Source organism: Eubalaena glacialis, chromosome 11 (genome assembly GCF_028564815.1).
Source record: "Eubalaena glacialis isolate mEubGla1 chromosome 11, mEubGla1.1.hap2.+ XY, whole genome shotgun sequence".
In the NCBI taxonomy this organism is placed as follows: domain Eukaryota; kingdom Metazoa; phylum Chordata; class Mammalia; order Artiodactyla; family Balaenidae; genus Eubalaena; species Eubalaena glacialis.
This window is the reverse complement of record NC_083726.1, coordinates 96,064,317-96,083,876: the sequence shown is the minus strand read 5'-3', so window position 1 is coordinate 96,083,876 and position 19,560 is coordinate 96,064,317. Positions and strand designations below refer to the sequence as shown.

General features: G+C 36.8%; 1 protein-coding gene across 1 annotated transcript in view; it reads left to right on the top strand.

The window, feature by feature from the left end:
* IRAG2 (inositol 1,4,5-triphosphate receptor associated 2) overlaps window positions 1-19,560 on the top strand; it is a 91,156-nt gene that overhangs the window by 54,398 nt on the left and 17,198 nt on the right. Inside the window, exons 22-31 of the mRNA XM_061205287.1 lie at window positions 255-402; window positions 1,170-1,251; window positions 10,992-11,038; window positions 11,143-11,207; window positions 11,364-11,471; window positions 13,653-13,723; window positions 16,583-16,640; window positions 18,713-18,767; window positions 18,853-18,880; window positions 19,147-19,287. Coding sequence (XP_061061270.1) covers window positions 255-402; window positions 1,170-1,251; window positions 10,992-11,038; window positions 11,143-11,207; window positions 11,364-11,471; window positions 13,653-13,723; window positions 16,583-16,640; window positions 18,713-18,767; window positions 18,853-18,880; window positions 19,147-19,287 — 803 coding nt within the window. The remainder of the gene's footprint in view (window positions 1-254; window positions 403-1,169; window positions 1,252-10,991; window positions 11,039-11,142; window positions 11,208-11,363; window positions 11,472-13,652; window positions 13,724-16,582; window positions 16,641-18,712; window positions 18,768-18,852; window positions 18,881-19,146; window positions 19,288-19,560) is intronic.

Genomic DNA, 19,560 nt, shown 5'->3' with positions numbered 1-19,560 from the left:
GGTGTGATGAATTGGGCGATTGGGATTGACGTGTATACACTGATGTGTATAAAATGGATGACTAATAAGAACCTGCTGTATAAAAAAATAAATAAAATAAAATTCAAAAATTCAAAAAAAATGTAAATTGAATTGAATTGAACTGACTTTTGTTTTTTCAGAAATGGTCTAATCTCCCAAGAGGAAAAGAAATAGTATATATATAAAATTTGAACCATTAATTTCTATATTTATTCTTTTCTGTTCTACTGCAGATGCCTTGTATCTGGATAGTCTTACAGCAATTCCAAGACTAGAATTGACACCCTTCTCATGTGTAGCCAACCGAATCCATGCTTCATGTGAAAGGCCCAAATATGGAGAAATAGAGGATGGTGCTTTGGATGTGACTGGAAGGCACAAGTAAGTTAAAAGGGCAAAATACACTTGGCCTACTTTTCGTGGGTGGCCTATTCCTATTGCCTAAACTTTTAATCAGTAAAAGTTTCATATCTTGACATCATGACATCTTTATTGTGGAATTTTTATTGTGTAACTTCTCTAACTTTCTGAAAATTGACAATTTTAAAACAAAAATACCTTTATAGTTTTCTCTATAGCTCTTTTGAATTTCATGATATCCATTCTAAAGTGTAAAAGACAAATTAGGCTACTTAAAATGTTTCCCAGTTTTTAGGAATATACTATGTACTGCTAAGTTAACTCATTCAGCTAGGTTTTGATCATCTTTCTATTCCTTCACACTCCAGGTGAACAAGTCTTTGGGACTCTATCCCTGTGCTCTCACATACCCTCTCCCAAAGCTCATCTGAGCTCACTCACCTTTCTAAGTACACAGACATTTCTTCCTTAGGAAAAGTTCAGAAATGTCCGTGGAGTTTGTGAGCACTGTTCACCCCAATGAAATTTTCTTTCTGTATCGAGGGTCAGGAAGCAAGGCTATGAATTGCAAATACTTCATTTTCATTTGGGACTAGATTCTCTACGGTTATAACCTCTCTCTCTGATGGAGCTTGGAGCTCTCTTTCATCATGTCTCAGTTAAGACATGAACTTAATTAGAAATTCAGTAAAATTGGGGCAGGGAAGGGGAACTATGTGATAGGTTGGTATCTGCTGAAATGTGCAGTTTTTCCACCTGTATTAAGGAACTTTACTGTCTATTATTAGGTGTCCAGGCCCTACAGGTGGTCCCCACCCAGGAACAGATCTTTCAGGTTGCATCAGGATGAATAATGACCTAAGTATGGAAGTGAGTATTGGACTATATTTCAACTTCATTTTTAGCTCTACCATATCCTGACCCTCTTCTATGGTGTTTTTATGTTTTGTTTTGAAGTATTATAGAGACTCTTATGGCAAGTACAAGTCTTATACCACAGAATTCAGATGCATGAGAAATGTCAACGTTTGATGACATCTGGGGGGATTTCTACCCCTTCTATAGTATAAACTCAAGGATATATAACCGAACGGAGATTTTGATAAGTGTTCTGAACTTTTTGTTTGAAAGGCAGGCTGGTTTGGGACTTAAATTCACTATTGGCTATCAGGAGTCTCAGGTCTCATTGACTCTCTAAGAATCGAAGTCAAGGCTAGATAACCTTTGAGGTGCTGGTACTTTGCTGTACAAAGTAGGGCAATGCCCAAGGAGAACCCATTGCTGCAGTTAGGTGCTAATATTACTTCTCTACCCAAGAAGAGAATACTAAGTAGCTGAGGGCACTTAGGCAAACACCCCAGGTCGTGGAGATGTGCCTGGAGCACTTTCCTTGGTCAGCAGTCTGAGCCTGAGGGAACATGATCTTCTCAATCAAATGGAGCAGACCATTCTGTTCCAGAATCTGGAAATCCATCACTCTTCCTTCTTTTAAAAAAGGTTTATTGTGATATAATTCTCCTACCAAACAATTCATCAGTTTAAATTGTTCAATTAAACATTTTTAAAAATATTCAGAGTTGTGCAGCCATCACCACAATCAACTTTAGGACATTTTGATCCCCTTAGAAAGAAACCTCATGCCTATTAGCAGTCTATCCCTATCCGCCACCCCACCCCACCCTAGGCAGCCACTAATCTGCTTTCTGCCTCTATAGACTGGCCTATTCTGGATATCTCATATAAATGGAATAATACAATACAGACCTCTTGTGACTGGCTTCTTTTCTTAGTATAATGTTTTCAAGGTTCATCCGTGTTGTAGCATGTTATCAGTGCTTCATTCCTCTTTATGACTGGATAATATTCCAGTGTATGAATATACCACCTTTTGTTTATCCATTCACCACTGATAAGCGCTTGGGTTGTTTCTACTTTTTGGCTACTGTGAATAATGCCAGTAAGAACATTAGTGTAAAACATTTTGTGTAAACATATGCTTTCAGTTCTTGGGGTATATATTTAGGAGTAGAATTATTGCATCGTATGGTCACTCTATGTTTAACACTTTGAGGAACTGCAAAACAGATTTTCAAAGCAGCTACACCATTTTACATTCCCACCAGTAATGTATGAGGATTTCATTTTCTCCACATCCTTGTCAACACTTGTCTATCTTTTTTTTAAATTAAATTAAATTTGATTTTTTAATTTCTATTTTATATTGGAGCATAGTTGATTAACAATGTTGTGTTAGTTTCAGGTGTACAGCAAAGTGATTCAGTTATATATATACGTGTATCTTATATTTTGTCTATCTTTTTGATTATAGGCATCTTAGTGGATGTAAAGTGGTATCTTGTTGTGGTTTTGATATGCATTTCCTTAATGACAAATGATGTTAAACATTTTTCATGTACTCGTTGGCCATATGTATATCTTCTTTAGAGATATGTCTACCCAGATCTTTTGTCCATTTTAAAAAATGAGTTTTTTAAAAAAAATTGATTTACATGAGTTGTTCTTATTCTTTTAAGTGTATGTATCTCACATTTTTCCATTCCTTAGTACTCCATCCTATTGAAGAGCTAAGAAAAGGAAAGAAAAAGGAAATGAATCCATTTTGCTATTCCTTAGCCGTTCTTGTAAAGTTTTAGTAAAGGAAGTTGAACTTGGAAGCTTACAGGATGTTTGGTTGTTAGTAATTTCCCTTTTACCTGGTACTGATTTCACCAAGAAAGGGGAAGGAACCAACATCAGTTGTGTACCAGGTACTTTGTAGGAAAACATTTCCACATGTCATGTTATTAATTGTCTCTACAACTTTGAATGGTAAGTATTCTCTGCTTCTACAGATGAGGCAGCTGAAGTTCAGAGAGGTTAAATAACTTAACCAGGATCACTCAACTAGTAAGTAGCAAACCTGGGATTCAAATTCAAGTTTGTATAGCTTCAAAGATTAATCCCTTCTTACGACTCCTCTGAGAACACTGAATTTAGACGTTTCAATCATAATAACTACTCATAGTTACCTTGAAAGTAGTTTTTTGGCTAAGAAATAAATGTGCTTCCTTATGTATCTAAAAGGAGCTCCTAATCCCCTCTTGTTAGGATATGTGACCAAATTATTTTGTCTCGACACCCATGAAGAAATAGGAGCGAACAGAGATCACAAGACAAATTCCTGTTAAATGCTCCTGCGGAAATGTATAGATTCCCTGAAGGTTTTCCCGCTGCCTCCGTGCCATTTCTTCCATAGGCCCCAGGAACTAATCTGTCAGCTGCACTCTATGGCTGTTCCCACCAATTTCCACCATTTCCTTTTTCCTCTTCTCCACTGTGGAATCCGGGCAGCCTGTTTACTCCCTCATGCCTGTCCCTTGAGTAAATCCCCACCTTCTACCCCTTCATGCCCCCCACCCATCTCTTAACCAAATAGAACTCTCTCCTTAGATAATGCTTATCTATGCATCCTCATTCATAAGAATTAGGATGAAACATGAAATTAAAATAACAAAGCATATGTTGCGTGCTTATCCCAGCAACCCATAAATCGTTGTGTTTTCCTAACTCTTTGGCTTCAAACTCTTGGAATTTCGTTGCTCTTGAGGGCCTTCAAAACAAATAACTTGCCCTGGTATTCAAGCTCTTCTCTAATCTGGTTGCAACCTAACTTTCCATCCTTTCCCCATCCATGCCTTATAGTTGTCCCTAAATGTCAGCCAAACCAGGTGGTCTGTATTGTTGGAATATGTGACACAAAGCTGTTTATGCTGTTTTCTCTGCCCAGAACACTTCCACTTCTCCACTTGTCAAATTCTATTCGACTATCAAGGCCCATTCCAAAAACCAAGTGTTCCATAAAACCTTTTGTGGTAGCGAGAAATGTTTACAGTCAAGCATCTCTAGTCCTTCTTGAGATGGAAATCGTAATGGATTAAAAGTCGAGAGGTGAGGGTTCTCCCTGGTTCGACCTCTCTGCTACTATGGAAAAGTCTTGTCATTCAGGCCTCATTTTCCTCATTTCTCAACTGTAGCACTCAGGAAAAAATAAGTTCACTCTTTTCTTTTAGACCCCAGTAACTCTGTGCTCCTCTTGTATATATTTTGGTTACACTGTAGTTCTTTGTTTTCTTAACATGTTCCTGTATCAGATTATAAACTTGGTGTAGAGTGCCTTTGGCCATTAACCAATGTGCATCTAGCATCCTGAATAGATTTGGTATACAGTAGCTGCTCTATTAATATTTGTTGAATGCCTATTTACTTATTTATTTTTGTACTCCCTACAGGGTCTATTTAAAACATTGAGAGTGAGTACCCAGTGCACTTGTTGAATTGACAGTCTTGCCCTATTGCTTTCTGGCTGGTGTTCCTGAGAACCTGAGATTTATTTATTTTTTTATTCCTCTCCCATATTCACAGAGGAAGCTATATTCTAGCATCTTTCTCAGAAAGCACAATAGGAGATAAGAGTGAACATCAGTATTCATAAGAGGATCTTTGGGTGACCAGAGGACTCTACAAGACTAATACCTCAAAAAGAACGTGTCTTAGTAAAATAATTTGGGGTCCAGTTTGGGACATTCCTGGGGAGAACAGAGCTACTTTACTGACCCAGTGAAATCTATTTATTTGGGATATTTTAGTGTAAAGAGGAAAAAAGGAAATAAATTATTTCCAGTCCTCGTCTTTTAGAGACTCAGACAAAAATATTTATGAAAGAAATGTCTATGGTATCTGGGATATGCTTCAAAACAATGCTAAGGTAGGTTTAGTGGGTGACGGTATAGATGAAAGGAGATGGGCCATAGGCTGATAATTGTTGAATCTGCAGAATGGGTACACAAAGGGTAATTATTCTATCCTGTCTACTTTTGTATTTATTTGAAATATTTCCCAGTAATGACTTAGAATTTTTAGCCACATAGCATAGGCTTTGGAATTAAGCAGTTGTGGGTTTAAGCTGGCTCTGTTACTTATTAGCTGTGTGAACTCGGACAAGTGGCCTAACCTCTTTCAGTTTGTGTGTGTTCCCTGGTGAAACAGAGATATTACTTTGCAGAGTTCTTTTCAGGATTCAAATACACACATACACATATGCATATATTATGCATATATATATACCTATATATATCTGCAACAGCTAAATTCTGGCCTAACCAGTCCATGGAAACAAACCAAGTAGGTCATATTTAGAGGAGAGACAAATCTCAGTGCTCTGTTTCCCCACTTGCTGATGAATAGGAAGGCCTTTTTGATTCATGGGGTCCCTTCTCAGCATTTCCAAGAATCTCTATACTGGTGCCTACCAGTATATCCCAATGTCCTTCTGATCTCACCAACTTGTGGGTCCCAGGGAAGGACACTTAACCTCCTGAGAGACTGTTGGAGAAGGTAGTTGGTTTCACCACTCACATCTCTGCAGTCCTTTCTGTTGTCCACACCGCCCACAGTCCCTGCCTGCTGCACGGTCGACCTCCTTGGAACGCTGTGTCTGGACCTTTGGTGATCTCCTCTTCCTGGTCGGTAGGGAGATGACTCTCACTTCTTGTTTCAGCACCTTCAGAGCTGGGTCCTACTGTGGTGTTGGGTGGACTCCTTGTGATGCAGTTAAAATTATCCTCTACTTTTCAAGGCAAATAGATAACCCAGCAGGGCTGGCTAGTAGCACAGTCTCCCACTGAATCAGGGCTTGCTGTTCCCTTCAATAGCTGGACCCAGCTGTTCATCTGGCCCAGCTTTCTCAGTTCTTCCTCACTCTTGGCAATTTCTCTCTGGGGCTCAGTTGTCTCTCCTTATAATCTTTCTTTCCTTATTCACTGCTCCCACCACTGACTCTGAAGAGCAACCAAAGGATTTCTGGGACTTTGCAAAACTAGACTTGTGATTAGGTACCTGTGTTTGTCCCCAAACACTCCAAGAATTAAGAAGCTCCATGAAAATTACATGACAATGAAACTGATTCTCCCCTCTACCTACTCCAACCTCAGATTTGACCCGAACAAGACCCTTTATAACATATATAAAGTACCTGGTTCATAGTAAACTCTCAGAAAATAGCAACTGTAACTATCACCCAGAATCAGAATTATCAGCAGTGTGAAGCTCAGAGGACACAGGTCAGAGGATAGGAAGATGAATTTCTGTTTTCTCTTTGGCTGTTTAAAAAAATCACATACACTAAATATTAAGTGCTTTGCCATCCCTTTGAGGTCTCCTTTATGTCATTACATGTTTTTGCCTAAGATATACTATCACTAGGAGAAGGTGATTTATGAGGCAAAGGACAGAATCAATTTTAAAGTATCTCAGATTTTCTGGCCATTGTCTGTCCTGTTCTCTCAAGCTGTGCGTGGGTGCAGCTTTAATAAACTTGGAGAATAAATAACATTGCCAGTTGCAAAACTGGGACATGTAGAAGTTGGCTGATAACTGTATTACAAATGAACCTCAAAGTGGTGGGGGTGTCCTGTAGATCTGAATGTGTGGTGTCCTTTTAGTTAGAAATTGCAAAAAAAACAAAAAAACTTGTGAAGGAATTTCGTTTTATTTAGGTTATAACAGTTGTAATCTTTTGATGTTTAATTTGACATTCTTTTCTTTTTAGAATATTGAAACCAACTTCAAGTAAAGGGCATTTTTTTTTTTAAAGTTAGAATAAAATAAGTCTATATAGACTCCTTTTGTTCGGTTTTTCTTCTTTTCTCAGAAGATCATGTTAGTTTATTTGAGTAACGTCAATTGTCTAAAATGGATCTAAAAGTAAAAATTACATTGGTAACATGAATGCTTATTAGTGGAAGGGTTTCTGACCATAAAAATCTATGGATGAAATAGCACTTCATCTAGAAGAGTAACCCTGGGAGATTATCTAGGCCTGTTAACTGCCCTTACTAATATCTTAGAAGTTATTTCTTATTGTTCTTCATATTTTCTATCTAAATACTAAAATAATACTGCTGTGTGTGTGTGTGTGTGTGTGAGAGAGAGAGAATATGTGTGTGTGCGCCCTGCATTTGCTGATCTAGCCCGTGGGAGAATGTCTCGCTTTGTTCCACGAGTACCTTAGCTACCCCACCCTACGTTAGACTTTTACTCTCAAAAGCAAATGGGCTGGACCACGGATTTTCATGTAAATGTTATGCAGGTTGATATTTGAATGGCTCGAACAGGAAGAACATGCTTCCTGCTCTATGCTGTCGGCATGTGTTAGACTCATTGACTTGAGCCAATCTTCTACATGTAGGTAAGTCTCTCTTCTGAACTTTCTTTTTCTTGCTTTTAGTCAGTTTCTTGATTTTCCTTGGTTTTAAAATATATCCAGTAAATTATCTTTTTTATCATCTGCCCAGATCTTACAGTTGCTGTGTGTGTTAGGTTCTCCTGTGGGTTTAAATAGAGGTGCCTTTTGAAACTGGAAGAAAAGAGCACAATTGTAGAAAGTTTTTGCTGAGTTATTTTTCACCCCCCCCCCCTTCACAGGTACGGATACCCTGAGGGGCTATATCTCCAACTTTCATTAACTATAACCCTAAATTTGGAAGAAAAAAAATCTCCTTCTTTTGTCTGCTTCTACTTGTAAGGAGGAAGAAAATGTTAGACCAAATGTATGAAAATCTAGGATTGAGATATGTTGTATATTACATTGTTTTCTGATTAGTGAGATTTATAAAGATTAATGAATTGGGAATAATATCCAATAATATCCAATATCCTTGCAACAGAACAATGTAGTAATGTACAGCTACTAAATATATGCCATTTCTCGAAAATCACAGAATTGTTACTTAGTTAACCAATAAATATTTTATGTTTACCAAAAGGTTTCACGTATAAAAAATAGGACAAAAGAAGGGCTTTACACAGACCATTATGGCAAATTAGACTCATTTCTAGTATAATGAAAGCAAACTGTATTTTTGCTATATTTATTATTTTGACTTTAAATAATAAACTTTTTTTAAAAAACAAAGTTTACAGAAATAATGTGTTCCCTTTCCCCTAATACTGGAAATCAGTTTAATTGAATAGAAAATAACTGCATTCTCTTTCATACCTCTTAAATTCAAATACAGGTATTCATGACTCTGATTGGTATAAGAAGAAATATTTTTCTGACAAAATTAGCTTTTTAGTTAGTGCAATATAATTATTATATATAATGTATATTATTAATTATAGCACAGTAATAAGTGTTTTTTCAAGCCACACATAATAACAGATTTGTATGTTATGGAGGATTAAATGGGCCTGATTTTTTTATTATTAAGGAATCAATCCTTGTTGACTTTTATGGAGGATACTTAATGAGACTGAAGAATGTTTAATTTTTTCCTATTTTTATAGCTTCATTTCTTACATATATATTGGCAGATAGTTAAATAAGCATATACTAATTACTAGTGCAATCTATTTAAATATCTTAAGGATAGAGCCAATATCATTTAACTACCTGTGAAGTATAAGGTATAATTTCTCTTCAAAAGTTAATGCAAATATTACCCTACTCTGTTCTGTGCATGTTACTTTCCTCTGTGGAATGCTGCTTATAATTTATGAAGTATTTGTTTTACATATTTGTCTTTCTGACTGGCCTATGAGCTCCTCTGGGACAAGGAATGTGTTTTTGGTCTCTCCAACCTTTCTGTTTTGTGCCAGAAACAGCCTTTCACTGTGTCTGGCACAAACTGGGCCTTTGATGAAAGTTGTTGACTTAAATTAAACTGATGTCACAAGAGGCTTCAGTCACATATAGTCTGACACAAAGACATTTAAAGCAGGGACAAAAATGAAATAAAAGAGAAGATTGCCCAACATTTATATGTAGGAGGATTAGGTATAAATTCTTGCTGTGCAAGTCTGTGGGGTTTTCTAAATATTTGAGGGGAACATTTTAAAAGTTTATATTCAAATCATCTACCAGTCTAAGACAATCATTGTGAAGTCTTTGCCTCTCCAATAGCCTTAGGGTATTTCAGAGACAGTTCGGTTTACAATGAAGAGGACACTGTATTTAGTCTGATTGTTTAGACTGTTTAGAGGCTGACACCACCATTCTGAATACTCCTGAGAAATTACTTTATTCATTGGTTTTACTTTCCTTACCTGAAATAAGTAAATCTTTTTTTTTTTTTTTCCGTAAAACCCACTACATAAGGTTGTTGGGAGAATTAAATGAGATGATACATAAAAGGGCTTTTGTAAATTTTAATGTGCTGAACAGATGTAAGCTATTGTTTTTTGTATTGGATAACTATACATTCAGCAAACTCTTACTAAACTTTTAACTTTCTGTGACTATAGTCAGTATTATCTTGGAGAGATTCTAAATACGGTGTATGATATACGGCATCCCTCCATTGAAACCTGTTGTTGGTTGTGCCAGTTAACAAGAAGCTGTGTGTTTGATTATGGAATATTTAAATGTCTTCAGTTTTGCATTGTCTGTGCATATTTTGGATATGTCCAAGTGATTTCAGTTTTAATTTATTAAATTTTTATTTCTTTTCCTAAATAAACGGAGTGATAATGAAAATATACTTATTATTGAGTAGAAAAACTTTTTATTAAAGAGGAACCTGTGTTCCCACTGTATTTTTTGAAAGAGAATAAGTGAACCTAATCTCCTGAAGTTCCCCCCAAATTAGGAACTCTTTTTTTTTTTTTTTAATTAATTAATTTATTTTTGGCTGTGTTGGGTCTTTGTTGCTGCGCGCGGGCTTTCTCTAGTTGCGGCGAGCAGGGTCTACTCTTCGTTGCAGTGCACGGGCTTCTCATTGCGGTGGCTTCTCTTGTTGCAGAGCACGGGCTCTAGGTGCGCGGGCTTCAGTGGTTGTGGCACATGGGCTCAGTAGTTGCGGCTCACGGGCTCTAGAGCACAGGCTCAGTAGTTGTGGCGCACAGGCTTAGTTGCTCCGTGGCATGTGGGATCTTCCCGGACCAGGGCTCGAACCCGTGTCCCCTGCATTGGCAGGCGGATTCTTAACCACTGCACCACCAGGGAAGCCCAGGAACTCTTGATAAAGGTTAAGAAGCTCAAATGAGACTTTCAAATGCTTGCCCTGGAAGGCTGGGACCACAGTTTTGTTAAGTTCTTTTTGAGCCCCAAGTAAGAGGTGCTGACGTAGATGTAATCCCTCAGATCTTTGAGAATTGGATTAACTTTAAAATGTATTATGTGTCTAGCTAGAAAATTGAGAACCATTTTTAAATCAACAGGCCAAAAGTTTTAAGTTGAGTAATATTTCCATAAACAGAAATGTTGTTTTATGCCCACCTAGAATGTTCTGTTTAAAGAAAACTTAAGTTCATGATATAAACTCTATCTGCCCTTTAAGTTTAGAATTTGTTTTGCCCAAGAATTTAAATTTTCTTTAAATATTGGACTTGTAAGTATACTTAAAATTGGATTTTTTTTGCAAGTACAGCTTTGAGGAAGTATGTATATCAGTCTGCCCTGTACCATCCCATTCCCATATCCTCTCCAAAAGAGCAAAGCAAATATGGGTTCATTTAAAACTGTATGAAAATGTTTGCTTAACACAACTTCTCTGGAATGGAAAATGTCAAATTGTTAAACTTGTTTCTCTCTCTTTTTTTTTTATCTTAAGGAGAATGGTGTTGAACGTTTATATTCTGAGAGCCTGCCACAGTCCAGGTTTGCTTGTTTGTTTCTGTGTATGACCTGTGATGCATATTCAGTTAATTTCTAAGAGAATTCTTTGGACCAGACACTCTAAAATACTTCTACTTTTTTGACAGGGAATATTCCACCCTACCATCTCCTGGACACACTTCATCCACAGAGAGTACTGTAACTTCAAGTGGTGAGTAGATTAGAAAAGATATAAAAATAGAGTGTTAGTATTATAACTATAAGCTTGGATGTTCTGTGACCTGCTAAGGTGTGTGCAAATGAAAAGGACATAAGCAAATAATCCTTTTGCATAGTATTCATGCTGTTAGTTTCTTCCTGTTGATAGATTCTGGATCAGAAATTTTGCATATGGCTTCTGGTGTCATTGATTGTAAACCACTCTGTGAGAAAGAGGAGGATAAAAGATCAGCTTCTGCTGTGAAGAAGATCAAAGGTAAGTTGTTGAAGGGTTCAAGAATAGTTTCCATTCTAAAACACTAAGCCAACTTGGAAGCTAGTGGAGTAACTATCCTCAGTGGCTCAGTAATACTATTTTATAAAAGAATTTTGAAGTCAGTCTGCAGAAAAGAAGTCCAGAGGTGACCATGGCCTTCATATATGACAACCTTACCAACTTTTTTCCAATTCTGTATTTAAAATAAAAATTAAAGTATATTTTAATGGGATTTAAATATTTCCTTATGGCCAAAATCGATTGGACACACCTGAGTCTCAACTGTGACGCAGATGTGGAATCACCTACTTAGGAAATTCTCAGAATCCTAATTAGAATCTACTGGGTTAAAAGGATGGACCGATTAGTGATGGTCCACTCAGGAGGCAGAAATTAACTAGATAACACGTTAGATCCTTTTCTGCCATTTGAGTCTGAAAATAAAGTGCTTATTCTCAACCGTTCCCAGTGAGACATCACTACAGTTGACACTCATGGGCAACATAGGCTCCCATTCCAACCAAAAACACCGATCAAGGAAAATTCATCTAATGTTTAAATTGGACAATTAAATTTGAGATACAGGTGCTAAGTTAAAGGAGCTGTAAAATTGTAGAAATGGAATCCATTCCTTCAGTTGACTGAAGAATATCTTTATATTCTACCTCACACCAAATAACAAAAATTTTAATTAAAACTGCACCAGGATACTATTTTTTACCGGTCATGTAGACAAAGATAAAAAATTTCATTGCACACTGTTGGTAAGGTTGTTGGGGGAAAAAGAATTCTCATACACTGCTGCAGGGAATGTAAATTATTGTAATTAGTATGGAGAGGAATTTGACAATATCTACCCAAAATTTAAATGTACATATGCCATAATAAAACAATTTGGTTTCTGGGACTTTATCCTGTAGATCTAAGTACATACATACTATATGACATATATGGAAGTTTATTTACTGCAGCATTGTTTGTAATAACAAAATATTGGAAACAAGTTAACTATCAGTAGAAGACTAATTAACATATTTTGGCATATCCATGTAATGGAATACTAGTATACATCTGTAAAACATATACAAGGAAACTTTTTTCTTGAAAGGATATCAAAGAACTATTTTTGGGGGCAGGGGAAATGCCAAAGTACAAAACATTATGTATTGCATGTAAAAATTTGTGGGAAAAAAATAGAAAAAAGTTTTTGTGTATATATAAAATATCTCTGCAAGGCTAGACAAAAATCTGTAACATTGTCTATGAGGAGGTAAAGTAGGTTTCTGGCAGGCGTGATGGGAGGGAAAATTTTCACTGGAAAACAATTTTACACTTTTTCATTTATGGGCCATATGAATCTACTATCTGTTTTAATTTTTTTTTTAAAGAACTAAAATAAAAATTCCATAGGGAAAAAATTTTATATCCCTGAAGAAAGGGGTTACCATTTTGCTTTTATTTCCATGTAAATTTTAAAAATCTAATACATCCTTTAACTATTCGGTTTCTGTTTTCTTAAAAAGAAAGAAACAAAATCTGACTATAGCCGCTGACCTTTGTGCCTGCACTGAACTAAAGTCAGGACAATGGATCATGTGAAGAGGAACATCATCATCAAGTACATTACAATACAAATAAACAAAGGGAAATTACAAAAAGGAATGGCATAAATTAGAAGTGCATCTTTTCTTCTTGGTTTGATTACATTTTATTTAGAAAGATACTGTGTTTTGGAAGGATATACTTTGTTATCAGCCTTGCATATATAATTGTTAAAAACTTGTTTGTCAATCTATAAAAAAAAAGCTACTAAGTTACTAATTGTTCATCCTTCTTTCATTCAGTTTCTGTAATTATACTAGTAATGTGTTTGATTTAAAAAAACAGCAGTAGCTGCTTTTTATTTTTAAAACCCTACTGTTTGAAGGCCATTTATACAGGTATTCATTTCTGTTAAGAAATCTTATATGGCTAGCTTCCTTGGGAACTTTAGCTGGCCTAGTCCTGATTCTGAATGAATGGACACATTTAAAGTTTTTTAGTACAAAATTTGTCTCACGTGTTAAGCACTTTGCCACTTACTAGTCTGCCCGCATTGCCACCCTCACTATTCCTTCCTCTTTTACTTGTAACTACTCCCCCTCCCCCCAACACTGTTGATGTGTTTCCTCCTTCTTATAGGTGGAAGTCCAGCTCCTGAAAATACTGCACTCCAAGGCTCTGTGAGTGAAGAAAAAATCATGTCAAATCAGGTAAGGAAATATATGCATGTTAACAGTAAAAGTAATGATATGTTGCAATGATATTTAGAACTGTCCCTTTAAGTTTGCAAAGTACTCTTAAAAGCACTATTGCATTTTATCCTTTCAAAATATTATGAGGTTAATAGCATTTAGTTATACTAATATTGTATAGATGAAGAAGTTGAGGCCAAACCATCCAGGGTCACTCAGTAGACTCAGGTAGGACCTCCTGACTCCACACTGATTTTTCTTTCATTCATTCATGCATTCATTCACTCATTTATTCATCAAAGGTCTGCTGGAAACAAGCTAAATATCTATCTGTAGAGTACTCTTAAATAAATGAAGGCATTAATAAATAAGGCTAAACAAAACAGTGGTATCTATCTTAAAGATGTGTTGTAATTAATGGAAGAAACATACAATTACTCAGTAATTAGACCGGTCAGCGATATGAAAGAGAAATGGTTAGGGTGAGAGGACAGAAGAGGTGTCATGGAGGAGGTACCTAGTGAGTGGTATCGAATGTTATACAGGCACATGGCAAACTGCTATAAAACATTATAAGGATGAATATTTAAATGTTTATAGAAAAAGAATTAAATTCCTTTCCTTAAAGAGAAGGCATATCACCACTGGTATGAATTTATAATTATTTGAAGAGTAACTTACAGACTATGGGCAATTCTACGTTCCTTCAAGGGTCTTATTTATACATTAGTCCCTCTCTGTATTCTATGTGTGGAGGTGTGTGTATGTGTGTCTGTGTGTGTGTATTATTATTGTTTTCCCCTCAGTGTATAAACATTCTTTTAGTTAGGCCTATTTGATTACAAGAAACAGAGACTCATGCAACTAACTCAGGTTAAGAGAAGGTTGTGGCATGTGTACATTGGAGGTAATAAGGTAGATAAAAATTTTATACTATTCTTGTCTGAAGGGAGTGGAGCAATTGGATATGTGATTTGGGATAATTCTTTGTAGTGTAAAGTATATATAAAGTGTAGTGTTGGCTAGCACACATGCCAAAAGTGGTTGCCCCTTATAAAAAATGGACAGAGGAAAATTCAAGTCCTCTAGTCTTTCCTAGCTCATCTCAAAAAAACAAAAAATGAAATAAAAAAACTTTTAAAAATAATGGATTAGAAAATGTAGTAATGGAGGTGGAGAATTGGTTAGAATGCTATATAATAATTCAGGCAAGAAATGAAGATAGTATGAATTTAGTGATGATGGAAAAAATGAGACTAACTTGAGAGATACTTGAGGTATAGCATTCACAGTACATGATAACTGATAATCGGGGGTCTGGGAAAAGGTCGATACCCAGGTTTATGGCCTAACCTACAGAATGAATAGAATAACATGAGAGTAGGAGGGAGTAAGAAGAATTTGTGGGGTAAATTTAATTTAATTTAATTTGAGATAAGTCAAGTTTCAGGTTGATATGAGACATCATTAATACCCTGTAAGGAGATTTTATAGATAACTATATACCCATATTCATAAACTCACCCGTGGGACTTTCAGGAGCAGACACATATTTGTGAGTTATCAGCAAAGAACCAAGCAGGTGGATGAGATTCCCCAAGGAAGGAGGGCAGGCAGAGAGAGAGCACAGAGGATAATGGACTCTTGATGATTCCATTGCCTAATAAGAGAAGGCAATGGTGGAGGAGACCAAGAAGGAGCTTTGTAGTGGTGGGGAGACATCAGGAGAGGGGAACCAAGGGATGAAAAAACTTCAAGAAGGAGGGGATTATAGATCGATTTGGATGCTACAGTGAGGCCACGTAAGATAAAGACTGGAAATTATCCATTGGATTTGGCAGTAGGGAGTTCACTGATAACTGGGGAGGGCAGTTTCCTTGGAGCGTTAGATGCAGGGGCAGAGTAGTTCACTGATCACAAATGGGAGATGAGGAACTAGAAACAGCAACTGTGGACAACTCTTCCCAGAAGAAGTGTAGCCAGGAAGCGCAGGAGAGGAAGAAAATGCCATAGCCGGAAGATGTCACAGGGTTGAGGGGGGATTAAAAAAACTTGGGTATGTAAATATTGATAAGGATGATCCAGTGTTTTACCTGTATTATTTCATTTGTTACATTTTATCAAAATCTTAGTTTTCAGTTGTCCAAAAATTACATGACATGGTATCAAGGGCCCTACCAAGGAAATTTGTCTTGGCCTTATTTTTTATGGAAAATTTCTGAGAATGTTGAATAATAATTATCCTAAAATAATTGTATACCTATAGCTTCTCCTTTAGATTTCCTCAGGCAGTATAGTGCAACTCTCCTATTATGGTGATTCTTGTATAGATACATTTGTAGGACAGTTGGTCAATGACCTTAAAATATATTCAGATGGAGTAAAAGCCAAACATAGCACAATCTTAGCAGCTATTTTGCCATAATTTCCCCAACAATCCATCTGGAAAGCTGCGTGTGATAGTCCTAGATCACTGCCCCCTCTTCATCCATTCAGTCCTATCTCTCCCTCAAGCCCCAGCTTGTTCCTTGTCTGCAGAGACTTTCCATGCTTCTCAAGCCATGGTGTTGCTCTCTTCCTTTTGCAAAGCACATATTTATCTATCTCTCATTTACTTGGCAATTAATCCTAGTTTGCTTTGAAGTAACTTGTATCATGATTGCAGCTTTTCATGTACTTCTGTTCTTTATGCCTCAGCTAGATTAGAAACCCCCTTGGAGTCAGTCCTCTTTTCTTCTGAATGCCTAGCACAGTTCTTTGCACACTGTAGAGTGTTTTTTGAACAGGGTAGGCAGGAGAGGACAGGAAGTTGAGAAATGATTGGTTATGAAGGATTTCCACTCTATGTTCAGCAATAAAATCTCTTTATGATTTTAGGAAGCCAAAGGGGAACCAGAAACAATAAATGAGCACAGAAAAGAATGTGTGGCAGGAGGTAAGGAATGTTCTCTTCCAACCCCCATGTGAACTTTTATTCCCTGCTGGTATGTTTTATGGGCGAAATCTTTCTGAGTAAAGATATGGCATCTACAACTCTGCATCTCTAGATAAAATCAGCCAAATAGAACTGATTTTGATTCAATTTGTAGCATTTTCAAAAGGCCATATTTATGTTGCATTGCCTGTTAAGCCCAGAGGTCTTGTAATCACTAGTGCCCTATTGTGAACTACGAACCATGCCAATGTTGGTAGCAAATTCTAAGCTCTAATCTGAGATTTTTTTATTGTTCCGTCTAAAAGCAAATAAACCAGTATTTGAAGAATGAGTGCTAATATGCTTCTCTCCCCACCTCCCTTCTGTTAGGATGGAATAGTGAATAGAGTTCTGGCTTTGGAGTCACTCACTGTATGCTTGGTCACTCTCTTACTTGCTGTGACTTTGGCAAGCTATTTAACCTTGAGTCTTAATTTCTTCATCTGCAAAGTGGAAATGATGAGTTAAAAAAAAAAAAAGTACCCTTTATGAAATATAGACTGTACTAAGTACTAGGCTAAATTCTCTATATGCATAGTTTTATTTAGTTCTCCCCAATACCTGTGTGAGCTAGGTAAGCTGCAATTCAGTTTCCTAGCCTATAAACTGTAGATAAGAACTGTACCCACTACAGAAGGTTGGCTGTGAGGATTGAAGAAATTATGTAAAAAGCATTTAGAAAAGTGCCTGATAAAAGTTCTCATAAAAGTTAGCTACTATAGAAAAATCATCCTTATTTTGTAGATGGTTTGATGAAGTTGTGACTTGTTCCAGGTCACTTAGTTTTAAGGATCAAAGTGTTGACTGAAAAAAATGCACAGTCTAAAAGTTGAGAATTATGTTTTATCCACAGATTTACTGAGGACTTAAGCCTGGGATGTAGCCTCTCAGATAGCTCTGAGGGACTGTTCCAAAGAGGTAAGGGAAGAGACAGGACATATAGGAGATTTTGCAAAACAAAACAAAGCAAAAAACCACCAGGTAGTCCAACATCAAAAGATAACTGCTAATTATAAAAAAACCCAGACATCTCAAGTTAATGAATTTAGCCCTTTTCTATGTATGGGAAGATGCAAGAGTCTGGGCTTATTGAAATCATTCCTTTGATGTATAGGGACAGTATCCTGCTTTTCTCCATCTTAAATCCCCTCAGGGTGCACCGCAGCTACGCAGCTACGGTGGCTGATGGCTTGATGGCCACAACATCATTTGTTTACTGAATGGCAGGCCACATTCTTTGTCCACAAAAGCTAGGATTTAAACCAGATCTTTTCAACTCTATACTTAATGCTCTTAATAACTATTATTGTCTTCTTTGTGAAGTAGTCATGAAGAGTATCATTAATATGTATAAAGAGCTTTGTTCTGGGACTGGCATATAGTAAACCTGTGGTAAATGATTGATATCATGTTTATTGTTGCTGTTATTATTAGCAGTATTATTATTATTATTATACTATTGTTACTACTCCTAGTACTACTACTACTACTACTACCCCAAGCCTGTGTGAGCTAGGTAAGCTGCGATTCAGTTTCCTAGCCTATAAACTATAGATAAGAACGGTACCCACCACAGAAGGCTGGCTGTGAGGATTGAAGAAGTTATGTAAAAAGCACTTAGAAAAGTGCCTGATAAAAGATCTCATAAAAGTGGCTGGTTTTAAATCCTTGGTCCGCAGGAAACCAGGGTACCAGCTGAAGCTATGCATTTAACCATGGAATCAAACCAAGTAAACATTCAAACGCAGAAAGAACAAATTGGGCTGTCCCTTGACTCTGAGACATCTTCAGGTTTTCAAAGACTATTCACGTGCTGAAGTGTGAGCCAGTAATTTCAACATGATTGTGATCCCCAAAGCGTAGCATAACATTATCTTATATTTAAGCAAATGCATTATTAGCTGGCGATCTTCTCAGACATATTTCAATGAATGCCTTTGTTTAGTGGAGGGAGGCCATAACCACATTGGATTGAATGTGCCTGTAGCTGTTAAGCCTGTTTAACCAAATACTATCTTATTGTCTTTTAATAGGCGCCGCTGTTTCCTCTCTTCCTGTGAAGTCAGTTAACTTTAGACAAAGTGACAAGTAAGCTCCTCCTCATACAGCATGCTCACATTTTTTGCTTTTCTGTTGAACTATGTTTGAATAAGTTCTTTCTCTTATCTTACAGCACTTCTGCTAATGAGAAGGAGGTGGAGGTAAGTTTCAAGCAAATGTTTTTTCCTTTAGTAAAAAAAAATACGTGTTTCAGACTCACTCGCCTGCAGTCCCTGCGAGCTTTTGCACAAGCTATCGTACGTTTGGTGTCTGTCTGGCTTGGCCATGGAAGTGCAGGGAAAGCCTATGCGTGCCAGCATTATGTCACTGGGAGGAGAAAGAAATGCCTCAGTGTAATTTGGTATTAAACTGGAAATTTGACTACATCCAATGTTCTCTCCTCACCCTCACATTATTTTGACAACAGGCCGAATTTCTCAGGTTATCTTTGGGATTTAAATGCGACTGGTTCACCTTGGAGAAAAGAGTGAAGCTTGAAGAAAGATCCCGTGACTTGGCAGAAGAAAATTTGAAGAAAGAAATCACTAACTGTTTAAAACTGTTAGAGGTGAGACTCATAACATTTGGGGACTACACGTTCGGTTGTATTATTAATAAAGTTTTCAAAATTACGTAAGAGTTTACTTGTATGACTAAAACCAGCACTAGGTACCAAGCCCTGCCTGACTCAAATGTGAATTAATAGGAGGTAAGAATTCAGGATCAGGCTAAGATAAAAGGTTCACCAATAGAAGGGTATAAGCAATAAAACAAATAACTGTCGTTTAAAGTAGTTATGTGAATCTTCTGCCATCTCTCTGTATCTTCAAATAGATTTCAG